A 17,957-nucleotide genomic window follows, 5' to 3' on the forward strand; every position below is an offset into this window, starting at 1 on the left:
TGTATGACCATATGTTTTCATAAATGCAAAGCAATACATCTTTATTATCAAAAACAAAATCAATGTAAGTACTGATAAAAACCATATTCAAATTTATCATTCAGCCCATTTTACAAGACAAACTTATCATAGCTTACTATATATCAGGGGTTCAAATTTGCATTAAAAAATGAAAGGTCCAGGACCATTTGAAATTTTCAGTGAAAGGTCCTCTATAAGAAATTCAATGGTTCTGTATAAAGCATCAGTGTAAATAATGATGGGTGCTTGACTTTTGTAATTTAAGTCCACTCCTAGAAAAGACGTAGGACTCACACTAATTTGAACCCCTGTATATAGATGTGCAAGATTTAAACTTAACAGGAATTTAAAATTGTGTTCATAAAAGACATAAATTCTGTATGTATGTGCCTGTCCCAAGTCAGGAGCCTGTAATTCAGTGGTTGTCGTTTGTTGCTGTGTTACTTATTTGTTTTTCGTTGATTTTTTTTGTACATTAATAAGGCCGTTAGTTTTCTCGTTTGAATTGTTTTACATTTGTGATTTTGGGGCCTTTTATAGCTGAATATGCAGTATGGACTTTGCTCATTGTTGAAGGCCGTACAGTGACCTATAGCTTTTAATTTCTGTGTCATTTGGTCTCTTGTGGAGAGTTGTCTCATTGGCAATCATACCACATCTTCTTTTTTATAGAAAGTATTTCCAATGAATGATGTTTTACAATAAATAATAAAAAAAGATTTATGTTGAGCACACACATTGTAGCTAATTTATGCCTTGTAATTGTTTGTCATAAGGAAGCTTAAATTTATTTGCCAACTTATGAAATATAAGCTGCAGAGCATCATTTTCTCTTTCTCTTCTACCACTAGGAATGGAATACTGCATATATTTAGCAATCTTTCTTATTTTTTCATGCATTTTTTGGATTTGAATAGTTGACACATCTTGTAAGAGATTATAAATGTTATGACCCTGTTCTACAATTTTAGTCACTTCAATTGAAATAGTAAAAGTTGAGTAATCTAGAAACTCTTGAAATGCATATGGATTGTGTCCATCCTCCGTTAAAATGACAGGAATGCATCCACTCATGATAGAATCGTAGAAGGATTTTCTTGAAGGGGAATCACCTGGAGGCTGTAAGCAAAATACTGAATGCTGCATCCATGAAAATAATGATTTACTAATACTATGATCACACTCTTTGGTATAAAACAGGACCATTCTGTTTGAATGGTTTACATGGCACAATTTGAATCTGCTGTATGGGAATTTTGTCTTAATGTCAAATTGGTTCATAATTTTCAGTCTTTGATGACTTGATGGGTGTTCACCAGCAGGAAGAAGAATAAAAACATCTCTATCATGAATTGGCACTGTGGACAGATATATTTCTTTTGATTGTTGAAAATGGCCATATGACGGGTATGGCGCTACTATAATTGAGTTTTTATACATTATTGAAAATGGCCATACAGTATTAAATCCATATGACATTTTTTGCTTTTCAATGGTTATATATGTAATTTTGTTTGTAAAAGACTGAAACAAATATGGGCAATTACTGCTTTCCATTTCTTTTTCAATTTTTGAAGCTGTTGAAAAATGAGGCTTCCCAGTTGAAAAATAGGAACTGTTTGTCAGAAAATCTTTCAATGTCTGTATCATTTTTGATGCTTTATCATTCTGACATATGCACAATAGTCCTATATATGCAGGAACATAAAACATGTCAGCTTTCTGTGGATTTCTTGTTCTTAAAGGGTTTCTTTTCAGTTTTTCGTGAATAATTGGTTCCAAATTAAATTGATGTGTACCACATATACTTATAGATCCATCTGTATAATGGTTTGGTACTATTTTTCTTCCCATTCCATACAAGGAAAAATTATAACAGCTTCTATCTAGATAATTATGACAATATTCAAGAATGTCTTTGTTTAAACTTCTTGGCAATTCATATATGTAAAATCTAAATGGGTAAACAGTAGTGTTTGTAGGAACAGTTGATTCATAAGATGAATAAACACTGCTTTCTGTATATGGGACAGTATGCTTGATGAATTTCTGGTCCATTTCATTATTCAAATTCTGCTTTTGTTTGTAAAATTCAACTTCAGAGAACAGACTGAAAAAAAAAAGAAAATGTTTATATAAAAAAAACTACATATTGGTAGTTCAACAGTTACATTGTAGATTTTTTGTGATCTCTGTTTAATCATATATGTCCAGATATAGAAAATATGGTAATTATATGGCAATGTGCTTTGGTGATATCTTAGTATAATCTTACTCATGTAAAGCTCTAGCCAGGTATAACTAACTACAGATTGTGTATTTTCTGCTCCTCTGCCAAGAACTCAGCATTTGAGCGCAAGAAGCAGTCTTTCTTAAACTGATTGTTTTTTTTTCATCAACTTGGTATCTTATCTTACAATTTTTAGTTTAAGCAGGGTTCATTTTCATTAAAGATCATGCTTGTTTTGTCCTAAAAATGGTTGATAAAATAACCAATGAACATTGAACTTCTATCTATCTATACCAATAATGAACTTAAGAGCTGTCTTCATATAAATGGTTGTTTGTGTCATTGGTTTGTTGTCTTCATATAAATGGTTGTTTGTGTCATTGGTTTGTTGTCTTCATATAAATGGTTGTTTGTGTCATTAGTTTGCTGTCTTCATATAAATAGTTGTTTGTGTCATTGGGTTTGTTGTCTTCATATAACAAATTGTCCATTAATCATATTGTAAAACAATGAACATTGAAAACTGAATTTTTTCATAAAAATAAATACGAAATAAATATTAACCCCAATAATGAAGATATTGGAAACTGTGAACACCTTTTATCACATTAAAAAAAATTCTTATGGGATAATACTATGCAAGCAATTATCAGTTGATCTTTCCAGTTTGTTATGTTTTTTTTGTAAATAAGTTACATTTTTTGTACTGGTACCTTACTATAGAAATTGTGTTGACTATCACCAAGAATACTAGTAGAGGAATTAACACTTTAGCTAGTTTCTTTTTCTTTTTCATCTCGGTGATCATCTCTGTAAATACAAAGAAAAACAAGTGATATAAATATCTTACAAAATATATCCTCCCATATCTACTGTGCTAGCTGTTGAAATGTAGATTTTTTTCTTTCTGAAAGTTAAATTTTAGATCGTTAATGGTAACTTTTCAAAGTTACTAGAAATTTTAGGCAAAGGCCTTATTACCCCTTTACTCCTTAACTGTTTTACCATCCGTTCAGAGCCAGTATATGGTATCTACATGAAATAAATGATAAATTTTGTCTGTGAATTTTCATTGAAGCTCCCTTATGAATAGGAAATAGAAATGTAGATGTAAACCTCTGGTAAAGTATTTGTGTTTATTGAAGGGCTTGTATAGCTTTGCAATATAATCTTAGGGCTGAAGCATCTTCTAAGGAAGATGAAATGTAACACCTGATATAACTCATTTCTCACCAGTTTGTCTATAGGGATTTCTAAGCAGTGTTGAATCACAAAAGTAGTGGCAACATTTCTTTTCATAATGAAATACAGTATTGTATTGATGGATTTGTTACACATAAAATATTGTTATTTTTTTATTACAGATCAAGGGATTAGGAAATGTATTATGGGAAGCTGTGGTACGGTATTTACAACTGGTTGAATCTGACTATTTCGATCTACAGTATGATGATACACATGGTGTTAGGGTATGTATCATTTCTGATATTATGAAGAAAAGCGAAATCCTAGCAGTTTTATACAGAGAACCTTTCTTCCCCTTAGCCAACATCTTAAGTTTAGGAAATGATATTGTGTTTTGTTTAAGATGTTTTGTTGTCTGTCACTTATACTTAATCTTTCTTTAAGATTTAATTAAAAATAACTACAATTCATAGAATAATATTTTGGTAAAGTGGATACTTGATGGAATATTTTATTAAAAATGCAAAATTTGATCACCTTGACCTACATTCTTATCTTACACTTTTAGCTTGAGTAATGGGCTTTGATTGGTAATGACCTATTGTAGCATATTGATTATTTTTATTCTTCAAATTTGCTGTAGTGCTATATATTAAGATGATTCTGGTGGAAATAAAGAATTAAAAAGTGTTATCATAAAATAAAACATATTGGATTTGTACTGCGTACATGTATAAAAAAATGCAATAAGTGGCAGGATATATACAAATGGCAAAATAGCAAATAAAAAAATATTTTCCTTGGACGCCAAAACTTGGACCTGAACTGCAAATGTACAGAGCTGATCGTTGCAGAATAGACTTGAAAATTTTTTTGCCAACTGGGAATAATAATTTCCTGACCTCAAACTTACAACTCTACTGATGATGAAGGGGGAGAGTTGAACAATCGAAGCATGGATGTCAAATCAACTAAAACATTGTTCTGTTATATTTTTTATTCAAAATATATTAAATTTTATTACGTTTCCATTGGGACAAGTTTGCTTTGGTCACCACTTGTCCCATGTCTGTAGGAGTTTGTTTAGAGGCCTGCATTTCAGGATTCACTCTCTTGTGGTTATTAAATACATTGTACTAGAATGTATTGATTACTTTCAGCTTCTAATATCTCAGACTATCAGACCTACAAGAAGCTGTCTATGTTGACTTTCATATTTCTTTGTTATTAAGCTAACCCGAGGAAATTAAAATTTGATGAAACATTCTACTATGATTAAATGTGGACAATAAAATCACGGATACATGAAATTTTTAGGAATCTTTTCGCAGGATTTTCCTGAAGTTCAGACAAAAATTCTTGATTGATTCTCATTTTGATTAGCAAGATATTGTTACGTAAAATTTTATCAAAATACAGTCAAAAGCAATTGATTTGTGTCTTCAGAGAATGATTATCTAACCCACTGATCTCATAAGTTCATAGAATATGAAACATTTATAATCAATGACGAATTTTTTTATAAGACCATATTTTTTGGGCCTTAAATGTTGTTTTTTTCAAATCTACCAAAAATTATTCTACTTCTAGACAAGACATGAGTCTGTCAGATGTCAGTAATATTGTATGTGAACTTTGTTTTACAAATTTGCCTCCAAATTTCTTGTATTTAAGTTACAAATGCTAGACCTGTCAAAATTGGGTCATTTCCAGATCATCCAATCAATACTGTGGAATGAGCAAACAGATATTTATCTACAAGATTTCTTTTACAAAGATTGATAGATAGATTGTTGTTCAAATATCCTATTTAAAAAAAAAAAGAGAGTATGATGAAATCATTGTGCTACATAGAATATTTTAATGGTATATGCGCTCCAAAAGACTTGAATAGATTTTGATTCATATAGGTAAAGTTTCACCACCATTCTGTGAACTAAAATTTGTTAAACTAAAGTTCGGTGATTTCACGTTTATATATACCAATACAGCTTTTTATTATGGCAAAATATCTCTTCTTCAATAATTGAATACAGTGAATAGCTCCAAATTAAAGTTAGCATCAGAACATCGTTATTGTCCATTAAATCTGTAATGAATATAAAGACCCTGGCTGTTGCTTGCTAACAGTTCCAATCATTGGTATTGACAACACTTAGGGCTGTTACAATTGATATATTGTATTTCTGAGCAAAACAGAAAAAAATACAATAGCTTCTGACCATATAAAGATTGATACTTTAGATAAATACTTTATGTTAATTCCATTTAGGTCCTGCTATCAAGGATTTATTATTGTTCCTGAGGTACTAGTTTTTGTTGATTTCTTGGGTAAAGGTGACCAACAAACTTAAGTGTGCTTTGAAATACCCAAAATATCCAGTAAGACTAGCTATATGCAGAGTTGTAAAAAATCATGAAATTAAGTGTCTATGTAAATACCATAAATACTACAGATAAAATCGTGGTTATTCCTAGAACATTTTCAAAAGAACATTAATTTTGAGAATTTTTAATTTTTATGACATGATTAATATTTTATTATTTTTTATACGACCGCAAAAAAATTTTTGTGGTCGTATATTGGTATGACGTTGGCGTCGTCGTCGTCGTCGTCGTCGTCCGGCGTCGTCGTCCAGCGTCGTCGTCCGAATACGCATTAGTTTTCGCACTCTAACTTTAGTTTAAGTGAATGGATCTCTGTGAAATTTTACCATAAGGTTCAATACCACAAAAGGAAGGTGGGGATTGATTTTGGGGGTTATGGTACCAACAGTTAAGGAATTAGGGGCCAAAAAGGGGCCAAAAATAAGCATTTTCTAGTTTCCAGACAATAACTGTGGAACAGTGTATGGATCTCTCTGAAATTATACTACAAGTTTCCATACCACAAAGGGATGGTTAGGATTTGCTTTGGGGGGTTATGGCTCAAACCGTTTAAGAATTAGGGGCAAAAAAGGGGGAAAAACAAGGTTGTCCTGGTTAATGGACAAATACTTTAGTACAAAACATAATTTAAAGCAGTGTAAGGGAGATAAATCAAATACATCATTGAAATTATCTCCCTTACACTGCTTTTAAATTATGTATAAAGTAATGGTTAATGAACAATCAAGATAATTTAAAACAGTGTAAGGGAGGTAATCCAAATACAACGTTTTGGTTACTTCCCTTACACTGCTTTTAAATTATGTTTAAAGAAATGCATATTTATAAAGGAAGACCAGTAAAAATATCTGCAAATGTTGCATCTTTTTTTTTTACAAAAAAATCCATATGAAAGATTTGACACTATATTTTAAATTCTATTATAAAATAGATTAAGTTAGCACTATGGTAAATTTAAATGGGTAATTATGGCTGCAAATTCCATTGGAAATTTGAATTGAGATTATGACCATATCTTGAGGGAAAGAATTTTTTGGGGGAAAGGGGGGGGGGTAAAAAGAAATTGTGGGGGGTCAATTTTTTCTCATTTCAGATTTCAGAAATTAAAAAGAATTATTCTTCAAATATTATTTTTTTTTCAAATTTCAAATATTGAAAAATTTCAAGAAGTAATCTTTAATTGCACAGTATGGCGCATTAGATTTGTAAAATCTTTGACCACATTTATTTATTTGTTATGCCGAATCTAACCGTGTATTTAGATTTGTAATTATGGGTCCAGTTTTCAAATTGGTCTACATTAAGGTCCAAAGGGTCCAAAATTAAACTTTGTTTGATTTTAACAAAAATTGAATATATGGGGTTCTTTGATATGCTGAATCTAAACATGTATTTAGATTTTTGATTTTTGGCCCAGTTTTCAAGTTTGTCCAAATTGGGGTCCAAAATTAAAATTTGTTTGATTTCAACAAAAATTGAATATATGAGGTTCTTTGATATGCTGAATCTAACCATGTATTTAGAATTTTTTATTTGTGGTCCCCGCTATCAAATTGGTTCATATTGAGGTCAAAAGGGTCCAAAATTAAAAAATTGAATTATTGGGGTTCTTTGATATGCCAAATCTAACCGTGTATTTAGATTTTTAATTTTGGGTCCCGTTTTTTAAATTGGTCTACATTAAGGTCCAAAGGATCCAAAATTAAACTTAGTTTGATTTTAACAAAAATTGAATTCTTGGGGTTCTTTGATATGCTGAATCTAAACATGTGTTCAGATTTTTGATTATGGGCTCAGTTTTCAAGTTGGTCCAAGTTGGGGTCCAAATTAAACTTTGTTTGATTTCAACAAAAATTGAATATATGGGGTTCTTTGATATTCTGAATCTAAACATGTATTTAGATTTTAGATTTTTGGCCCAGTTTTAAAGTTGGTCCAAGTTGGGGTCCAAAATTAAACTTTGTTTGATTTCAACAAAAATTGAATATATGGGGTTCTTTGATATGCTGAATCTTACCATGTATTTAGATTTTTTATTTGTGGGCCCGCTATCAGATTGGTTCATATTGAGGTCAAAAGGGTCCAAAATTAAACTTTGTTTGATTTCATCAAAAATTGAATTATTGGGGTTCTTTGATATGCCAAATCTAACTGTGTTTTTAGATTTTTAATTTTGGGTCCCGTTTTTTAAATTGGTCTACATTAAGGTCCAAATGGTCCAAAATTAAACTTAGTTTGATTTTAACAAAAATTGAATTCTTGGGGTTCTTTGATATGCTGAATCTAAACATGTGTTTAGATTTTTGATTATGGGCCCAGTTTACAAGTTGGTCCAAGTTGGGGTCCAAAATAAAACTTTGTTTGATTTCAACAAAAATTAAATATATGGGGTTCTTTGATATGCTGAATCTAAACATGTATTTAGATTTTTGATTTTTGGCCCAGTTTTCAAGTTGGTCCAAGTTGGGGTCCAAAATTAAACTTTGTTTGATTTCAACAAAAATTGAATATATGGGGTTCTTTGATATGTTGAATCTTACCCTGTATTTAGATTTTTTATTTGTGGGCCCGCTATCAAATTGGTTCATATTGAGGTCAAAAGGGTCCAAAATTAAACTTTGTTTGATTTCATCAAAAATTGAATTATTGGGGTTCTTTGATATGCCAAATCTAACTGTCTTTTTAGATTTTTAATTTTGGGTCCTGTTTTTTAAATTGGTCTACATTAAGGTCCAAAGGGTCCAAAATTAAACTTAGTTTGATTTTAACAAAAATTGAATTCTTGGGGTACTTTGATATGCTGAATCTAAACATGTGTTTAAATTTTTGATTATGGGACCAGTTTTCAAGTTTGTCCTAGTTGGGGTCCAAAATTAAACTTTGTTTGATTTCAACAAAAATTGAATATATGGGGTTCTTTGATATGCTGAATCTAACCATGTATTTTGATTTTGGACATTGGACCATTATAGGTAAATTAAAAAAATTGAAGTTCTTAGACCACATTCTTTCTGTGTCAGAAACCTATGCTGTGTCAAATATTTAATCACAATCCAAATTCAGAGCTGTATCAAGCTTGAATGTTGTGTCCATACTTGCCCCAACTGTTCAGGGTTCGACCTCTGCGGTCGTATCAAGCTGCGCCCAGCGAAGCATTTTATTAACTGATGAAGGGCTGCAAATATGAAAAATTTGATTGAATTCTAAGAAAGAAAGAAAAAACCTAAATATTATGTACTTTTTAATTTGTGTATTTTCAGTAATAAATACAAAAAAAATGTCATTTGTTAACAATAAATAACTAACAAAATTAAATAGAAAAGAAGATTTAGAAGTTCTAATTGCTATACCATCTAATCTAACTACCATATATAGCTATAAAACAAGTATTTAGTAAAGCTATCAAATATACAGCAAAATATTGTTGATAAATGATCCTGATATAGATAAATGCTTGTCATGTATTTTGAGTCTGATTGATTTTCCACAAATATATAGGTTATTAGATAACTTCTTACTTTAAAAGTGACTTATTTTTGTCAATCTAAGTCTGTAATTGTTTCTATAAATAGATTTATTTTTTATATTATTTATTGATTTTGGCAGCATTTTAGAACTATGAATTAATAATGTTGAGACGGAAATTATGTTTATATTATAGATTCATAGTCAGGTGAACAGAAACATTTTGTACAAAAGCATAAAACAGAAAATCATAATTTTTTGCTTTGAACTTAATTGAAAATCAATGCAGCAGTATTTTCTGATAAAAAATTCTTGTACAACTATTTGACTGTCTGCCACATCATACTTATTGTGAACAACTAAAAGTCATACAGGTGTAACAAATAAGAAATGTAACCTTATACTTATGCATGTAAATACCTATTTTCAAAATCAGTATATAATTGCTTAAGTAGTTTTAAGAAGAGTGTTAATGAGTTTACATCAGCAAACAGTACTTTACCTATGGCTGAAGCTTCTACAGTTCTTTGGACCCATGGCTGAAGTTTCTATAGTCATTATTATAAGTGTGATTTGGACTTATGGCTGAAGTTTCTACAGTGCTTTGGACTTATGGCTGAAGTTTCTACAGTGCTTTGGACCCATGGCTGAAGTTTCTACAGTGCTTTGGACCCATGGCAGAAGTTTCTACAGAGCTTTGGACCCATGGCTGAAGTTTCTACAGTGCTTTGGACCCATGGCTGAAGTTACTACAGTGCTTTGGACCCATGGCTGAAGTTTCTACAGTGCTTTGAACCCATGGCTGAAGTTCCTACAGTGCTTTGAACCCATGGCTGAAGTTTCTACAGTGCTTTGAACCCATGGCTGAAGTTTCTACAGACTTTGAACCAATGGCTGAAGTTTCTACAGTGCTTTGAACCTATGGCTGAAGTCTCTACAGTGCTTTAGACCATGGCTGAAGTTTCTACAGTGCTTTGGACCCATGGCTGAAGTTTCTACAGTGCTTTGAACCCATGGCTGAAGTTTCTACAGTGCTTTGAACCCATGGCTGTAGTCTCTACAGGATTTGAACCCATGGCTTAAGTTTCTACTGTGCTTTGAACTTATGGCTGAAGTTTCTACAGTGCTTTAGACCATGGCTGAAGTTTCTACAGTGCTTTGGACCCATGGCTGAAGTTTCTACAGTGCATTGGAACCCATGACTATTGAAGTTTCTACAATGCTTCAAGGTTTCAATAATGCTGGTTAAACCGTCAAGCGCCAGACCATCCAGACTTTATTCTGTAAATATAGTTTTACTCTTTTCTTTTACAGTGTTGGTTAGACCATGAGAAGGGTCTATTGAAGCAGCTTCCATCACCAGATAGTCCCCTTGACTTCTGTGTAAAGTTCTACACACCAGATCCTGGCTTACTTGATGAATTTACTAGGTTTGTAAACATAACTGTTTAGAAAATACAAATGTTTAACACTGCCATCTGACAGGGGAAATCTCACCTTGACCTCATTTTCATAGTTTATTAATCAATTGTTAGTTGATAATTATGTGATTTTTTCTGCTACTATAAGTAGTTTGTCAACTGTACTTGCTCAGTCTTTAGTTTTCTATGTTGTGTTTTGCGTACTGTTGTTTGTCTGTTGGTCTCTTTTTTTTTTAGCAATGGTGTTGTCAGTTTATTTTCGACTTATGAGTTTGAATGTCCCTTTGCTATCTTTCACCTCTCTTTTATTTGTTTTATCAGTATAATAGGTAAATCTCCAGCTGATGGAGTTCACTTGTCTTTGACCAAATTTTCATGATGCATTGATCCAATTTAAGTTTTCCAAATTAGGTCCTACTGATTTCATATTGTTAAGAAATTCCAGGCATTTGAAGTCTGTAATAGGACTAAATAAAATGCACCGCTGGGGCGCAGCTTGATACGACCGCAGAGGTCGAACCCTGAACAGTTGGGGCAAGTATGGACACAACATTCAAGCTTGATACAGCACTGAATTTGGATTGTAATTAAATATTTGACACAGCATAGGTTTCTGACACAGAATGAAAGTGGTCTAAGAACTTAAAAAAATTTAATTTACCTATTCAAACCATATCATTATTATTTGCTTTTATATATAAATCAGAAATAACCAATTTAAAATGGAAAATTTTAAAGAAAAAAAGGAAAAAAAATACCCCCCCCTTCAATTTTTTTAACCCCCTTATGATTCATCACCCCCAAACTCAATCCCAGCCTTCCCTTTGTGGTATGGTACCTTGCAGTACAATTTCAGAGAGATCCATACACTTGTACACAAGTTATTGTCTGGAAACTAGAAAAATGCTTGTTTTTTGGCCCCTTTTTGGCCCCAAATTCCTAAACGTTTAGGGCAATTACCCCCAAACTCAAACCCAGCTTTCCCTTTGTGATATGGAACCTTGCAGTACAATTTCATAAAGATCCATACACTTACACACAAGTTATTGTCCTGAAACTAGAAAAATGTTTGTTTTTTTGCCCTTTTATGGCCCCTAATTACTAAAATTTTTAGGGAATTACCCCCAAAATCAATCCCAGCCTTCCCTTTGTGGTATGGTACCTTTCAGTACAATTTCATAGAGATCCATACACATGAACACAAGTTATTGTCTGGAAACTTAGAAAAATGCTTATTTTTGGCCCCTTTTTGGCCCCTTCTTCTTAAAATATTTGGGCAATTACCCCCAAACTCAATTCCAGCTTACCCTTTGTGATATGGAACCTTGTAGTACAATTTCATAAAGATCCATAAACTTACAAGTTATTGTCATGAAACTAGAAAAATGCTTGTTTTTTGCCCCTTTTTTGCCCCTAATTCCTACAATTTGGAGGCAATTACCCCCAAAATTAATCCCAGCATTTCCTTTGTGATATGGAACCTTGTGGTACAATGTCAGAGAGATCCATACACTTACACACAAGTTATGTCTGGAAGTTACAAAAATGCTTATTTTTGGCCCCTAATTCCTTAACTGTTGGTACCATAACCCCCAAAACCAATCCCCACCTTCCTTTTGTGGTATTGATCCTTATGGTAAAATTTCATTGAGATCCATTCACTTAAACTAAAGTTAGAGTGCGAAAACTAATGTGTCTTTGGACGACGACGACTACGACGCCGGACGACGCCAACGTCATACCAATATATGACCACAAAAAATTTTTTGGGGTCGTATAAAAATCAGCCTACGTACATAATTTAGTCTCTGGTGTAGAGTTTTATCATTGGCTTTGGACAGGATAAATAAAATGCAGTGGGATTTATAAGTTAACAAGCTCAGACTTTCTATCCCTCTTAATTTCAAGTCACTGCCAAACATTAAAGAAATTATATAAAAGCCCAGAAAAACTTTTGAAATGCTTTAATTTTGAATCAAACTAAATTTTATTTATATATAAAAACATAAAAATAAATACATACAAGCACATGACATAATGCAATAGTATGTCAATTTTTTTCTCTCTGTTTAATTTCATGTCATACATGAAAAAAATGAAATCTTCGTTTTACATGTATAACAAAGGATTTAATGCTGGCCAATTCAGTTAACAACTTTTTAATAACTGGACATGCTGAGCACATGCATAACACATTTTCAACTTAAGGTTAAAATTAGAATTAAAGGTTGCATGCACACATGACCAAATTGAGGTCAAATTATTGTTTAGCAAGACAATAATATATATCAAAGATGTTTTTATACGACCGCAAACAAATTTTTGTGGTCGTATATTGGTATGACGTTGGCGTCGTCGTCGTTGTCGTCGTCTTCGTCCGAAGACACATTGGTTTTCGCACTCTAACTTTAGTTTAAGTGAATGGATCTCTATGAAATTTTACCATAAGGTTCAATACCACAAAAGGAAGGTTGGGATTGATTTTGGGGGTTAGGTTAACAACAGTTAAGGAATTAGGGGCCAAAAATAAGCATATTTGTAACTTCCAAACATAACTTGTGTGTAAGTGCATGGATTTCTCTGACATTGTACCACAAGGTCTCATATCACTAAGGGAATGCTGGGATTGATTTTGGGGGTAATTGCCTCCAAATTTTAGGAATTAGGGGCCAAAAAAGGGGCAAAAAACAAGCATTTTTCTAGTTTCATGACAATAACTTGTGTGTAAGTGTATGGATCTTTCTGAAATTGTACTACAAAGTTCTATATCACAAAGGGAAAGCTGGAATTGAGTTTGGGGGTAATTGCCTAAAATGTTTAGGAATTAGGGGCCATAAAGGGGAAAAAAACAAGCATTTTTCTAGTTTCAGGACAATAACTTGTGTGTAAGTGTATGGATCTTTATGAAATTGTACTACAAAGTTCCGTATCACAAAGGGAAAGCTGGAATTGAGTTTGGGGGTAATTTCCCAAAACCTTTAGGAATTAGGGGGCAAAAAGGGGCCAAAAATAAGCATTTTTAGCTCACCTGGCCCGAAGGCCAAGTGAGCTTTTCTCATCAATTGGCGTCCGTCGTCCGTCGTCCGGCGTCGTCCGTCGTCGGCGTTAACTTTTTACATTTTGAACTTCTTCTAGAGAACCACTGAATGGAATGAAACCAAACATGGCATGAATGTTCCTTATGAGGTGCTGACCAAGTGTTGTTACTTTGTAGCCGATCCATCATCCAAGATGGCCGCCAGCGGGGGACTTAGTTTAACATAGGACCCTATGGGAAATGCATACAAATGACTTCTTTTAGAGAACCACTGAATGGAATGAAACCAAACATGGCATGAATGTTCCTTATGAGGTGCTGACCAAGTGTTGTTACTTTGTAGCCGATCCATCATCCAAGATGGCCGCCAGCGGGGGACTTAGTTTAACATAGGACCCTATGGGAAATACATAAAAATGTCTTCTTTTAGAGAACCACTGAATGGAATGGAACCAAACATGGCATGAATGTTCCTTATGAGATGCTGACCAAGTGTTGTTACTTTGCAGTCGGTTCATCATCCAAAATGGCCGCCAGCGGGGGACTTAATTTAACATAGGACCCTATGGGAAATACATACAAATGTCTTCTTTTAGAAAACCACTGAATGGAATGAAACCAAACATGGCATGAATGTTCCTTACGAGGTGCTCACCAAGTGTTGTTACTTTGTAGCCGATCCATCATCCAAGATGGCCTCCAGCGGGGGACTTAGTTTAACATAGGACCCTATGGGAAATGCATACAAATGACTTCTTTTAGAGAACCACTGAATGGAATGAAACCAAACATGGCATGAATGTTCCTTATGAGGTGCTGACCAAGTGTTGTTACTTTGTAGCCGATCCATCATCCAAGATGGCCGCCAGCGGGGGACTTAGTTTAACATAGGACCCTATGGGAAATGCATACAAATGACTTCTTTTAGAGAACCACTGAATGGAATGAAACCAACCATGGCATGAATGTTCCTTATGAGGTGCTGACCAAGTGTTGTTACTTTGTAGCCGATCCATCATCCAAGATGGCCGCCAGCGGGGGACTTAGTTTAACATAGGACCCTATGGGAAATACATAAAAATGTCTTCTTTTAGAGAACCACTGAATGGAATGGAACCAAACATGGCATGAATGTTCCTTATGAGATGCTGACCAAGTGTTGTTACTTTGCAGTCGGTTCATCATCCAAAATGGCCGCCAGCGGGGGACTTAATTTAACATAGGACCCTATGGGAAATACATACAAATGTCTTCTTTTAGAAAACCACTGAATGGAATGAAACCAAACATGGCATGAATGTTCCTTACGAGGTGCTCACCAAGTGTTGTTACTTTGTAGCCGATCCATCATCCAAGATGGCCTCCAGCGGGGGACTTAGTTTAACATAGGACCCTATGGGAAATGCATACAAATGACTTCTTTTAGAGAACCACTGAATGGAATGAAACCAAACATGGCATGAATGTTCCTTATGAGGTGCTGACCAAGTGTTGTTACTTTGTAGCCGATCCATCATCCAAGATGGCCGCCAGCGGGGGACTTAGTTTAACATAGGACCCTATGGGAAATACATACAAATGTCTTCTTTTAGAGAACCACTGAATGGAATGAAACCAAACATGGCATGAATGTTCCTTATGAGGTGCTGACCAAGTGTTGTTACTTTGCAGTCGGTCCATCATCCAAGATGGCCGCCAGCAGGGGACTTAGTTTAACAAAGGACCTATGGGAAATACATACAAATGTCTTCTTTTAGAGAACCACTGAATGGAATGAAACCAAACATGGCATGAATCTTCCTTATGAGATGCTGACCAAGTGTTGTTACTTTGTAGCCGATCCATCATCCAAGACGGCCGCCTGCGGGGGGCTTTTTTTAACATAGGACCCTATGGGAAATACATACAAATGTCTTCTTTTAGAGTACCACTGAATGGAATGAAACCAAACATGGCATGAATGTTCCTTATGAAGAGGTGTCTCTACTTTGTTGCCGATTTACTGTTCAAGATGGCCACCAGGATATTTTATTAAATAAAGGGACCAATATTAATCAAAATTTGGCCTCAATCATTATTTGGGTATCTGTTATGATTTTTATCTATCTTTACATGATTTCTAAAACCAAAGTAGAGTCAGGTGAGCGACACAGGCTCTAGAGAGCCTCTAGTTCTAGTTTCCAGACAATAACTTGTGTTCAAGTGTATGGATCTCTCTGAAATTGTACTGTAAGGTACCATACCACAAAGGGAAGGCTGGGATTGATTTTGGGGGTAATTGCCTCCAAATTTTAGGAATTAGGGGCAAAAAAGGGGCAAAAAAGGGGCAAAAAAACAAGCATTTTTCTAGTTTCAGGACAATAACTTGTGTGTAAGTGTATGGATCTTTATGAAATTGTACTACAAAGTTCCATATCACAAAGGGAAAGCTGGAATTGAGTTTGGGGGTAATTGCCCAAAACCTTTAGGAATTAGGGGCCAAAAATAAGCATTTTTCTAGTTTCCAGACAATAACTTGTGTTCAAGTGTATGGATCTCTCTGAAATTGTAGTGTAAGATACCATACCACAAAGGGAATGCTGGGATTGATTTTGGGGGTAATTGCCTCCAAATTTAAGGAATTAGGGGCCAAAAAGGGGAAAAAAAAACAAGCATTTTTCTAGTTTCAGGACAATAACTTGTGTGTAAGTGTATGGATCTTTATGAAATTGTACTACAAGGTTCCATATCACAAAGGGAAAGCTGGGTTTGAGTTTGGGGGTAATTGCCCTAAACGTTTAGGAATTTGGGGCCAAAAAGGGGCCAAAAAACAAGCATTTTTCTAGTTTCCAGACAATTACTTGTGTTCAAGTGTTTGGATCTCTCTGAAATTGTACTGCAAGGTACCATACCACAAAGGGAAGGCTGGGATTGAGTTTGGGGGTGATGAATCATAAGGGGGTTCAAAAATTTTTTGGGGGATTTTTTTTTTCCTTTTTTTTCTTTAAAATTTTCCATTTTAAATTGGTTATTTCTGATTTATATATAAAAGCAAATAATTATGATATGGTTTGAATAGGTAAATTAAAAATTTTTAAGTTCTTAGACCACATTCATTCTGTGTCAGAAACCTATGCTGTGTCAAATATTTAATCACAATCCAAATTCAGTGCTGTATCAAGCTTGAATGTTGTGTCCATACTTGCCCCAACTGTTCAGGGTTCGACCTCTGCGGTCGTATCAAGCTGCGCCCAGAGGAGCATTTTATTTAGTTTATTTTTACAACTTTGAAACAAACTTGCTGCTAAAAGCAAAATCATGTTTTGATTTTTTGTCAAAATCGTAGCTAATGCTGATAAATCAGACATCAATAAATAAATTCTCATTGCAATAGTTGTATACACCATTTCCATAATTTGCAGCAATCAATCTCCTTGATCAGCAATCGAAATTATAAATTTACACACATCTATTTTTAAATTTTCAACAAAGAATTTTCAACTTTAATTTTTTTTGTTTCAGTTACACCATGAAATGTGAACTGTTGCAGAATTCTTCCTTTTTCTATGAAGAAGCTCAAATTTTTCTTTTGTTTTAATTTTAAGAAAATTTGGAAACTGTAGATTTTTAAAGAATTGGCTTAAGAAGAGCTTTCATGAAGTAGAGTTTATAAGAGGCAATGGAAATGTCACATGCTCATGTTTTTAACAATTCAAAAAATGTCCTTACCTGATAAATAAAGTGATATAAAGATGTCAAAGTGTACTTGCTTCTACATTTGTGAAATAAATATGTGCTCTAACCGTACATAATGTTCTTTTTATTCTATTTATTTAGCAGCAGCTGTGGTATAATTTATTACAACCTCTACTTAATATTTTCCCTCAAAAATCAGGTTATCCTCTTGCTTGTTGTAAAAGTGCATGTTTAGCAGATGACCTCTACAGATTAAAAGGTTATGACAGTTTCATGATGTTCTTGTCACAAGTTGTCTGGATTAAGTTTAAAATACAATGAATATGGATAAACTCTTGACAAGCTTGTAAATGTTTCTTATAAAGGCATAAATTCCCTAAAACAGCTTTTCTAGTGACAATCTACCGGTACATCAGAACTTGTTTGAAGAAAAACTGCATTAGCAAAAAAATGGGGAGAAAAATGTCTATTTTGAATAACTTCGTTTTGTTAAATTGTTGTCTTCCTGATCTCCATTTAAAATCACAGGTGACTG

General features: G+C 33.7%; 2 protein-coding genes across 5 annotated transcripts in view; one reads left to right on the top strand and one right to left on the bottom strand.

Moving 5' to 3' along the window:
• The window catches only part of LOC127737741 (FERM, ARHGEF and pleckstrin domain-containing protein 2-like), a 136,378-nt gene that overhangs the window by 35,692 nt on the left and 82,729 nt on the right, over positions 1 to 17,957 (top strand). For all 3 annotated transcript variants that reach the window (XM_052248618.1, XM_052248619.1, XM_052248621.1), the window contains exons 3-4: positions 3,616 to 3,720; positions 10,604 to 10,719. In XM_052248618.1, the coding sequence (XP_052104578.1) occupies positions 3,616 to 3,720; positions 10,604 to 10,719 (221 nt within the window). The remainder of the gene's footprint in view (positions 1 to 3,615; positions 3,721 to 10,603; positions 10,720 to 17,957) is intronic.
• On the bottom strand, positions 290 to 17,503 carry LOC127737745 (uncharacterized). Of its 2 annotated transcripts, none has more exons than XM_052248631.1 (3): positions 17,456 to 17,503; positions 2,970 to 3,061; positions 290 to 2,131 (listed from the first exon to the last, which is right to left on the bottom strand). In XM_052248631.1, exon 3 carries the CDS (start codon positions 2,077 to 2,079, stop codon positions 766 to 768), a length of 1,314 nt encoding a protein of 437 aa, XP_052104591.1. In that variant the 5' UTR covers positions 2,080 to 2,131; positions 2,970 to 3,061; positions 17,456 to 17,503; the 3' UTR covers positions 290 to 765. The 2 variants fall into 2 exon arrangements, with proteins under 2 accessions (XP_052104591.1, XP_052104590.1); XM_052248630.1 differs by having other exon boundaries at positions 2,965 to 3,061.

This window comes from Mytilus californianus, unplaced genomic scaffold (assembly GCF_021869535.1).
Source record: "Mytilus californianus isolate M0D057914Y unplaced genomic scaffold, xbMytCali1.0.p SCAF_4, whole genome shotgun sequence".
Classification (NCBI taxonomy): Eukaryota; Metazoa; Mollusca; class Bivalvia; order Mytilida; family Mytilidae; genus Mytilus; species Mytilus californianus.

What these genes read in the sequence shown, in the direction of transcription:
- LOC127737745 (XM_052248630.1), bottom strand. Translation starts at nt 3,059, where the DNA reads ATGATCACCGAGATGAAAAAGAAAAAGAAACTAGCTAAAGTGTTAATT. An exon ending in AACACAATTTCTATAGTAAG is followed by an intron (nt 2,132 to 2,964) that starts GTACCAGTACAA and finishes TTTTTTTTTCAG; the next exon opens with TCTGTTCTCTGAAGTTGAAT.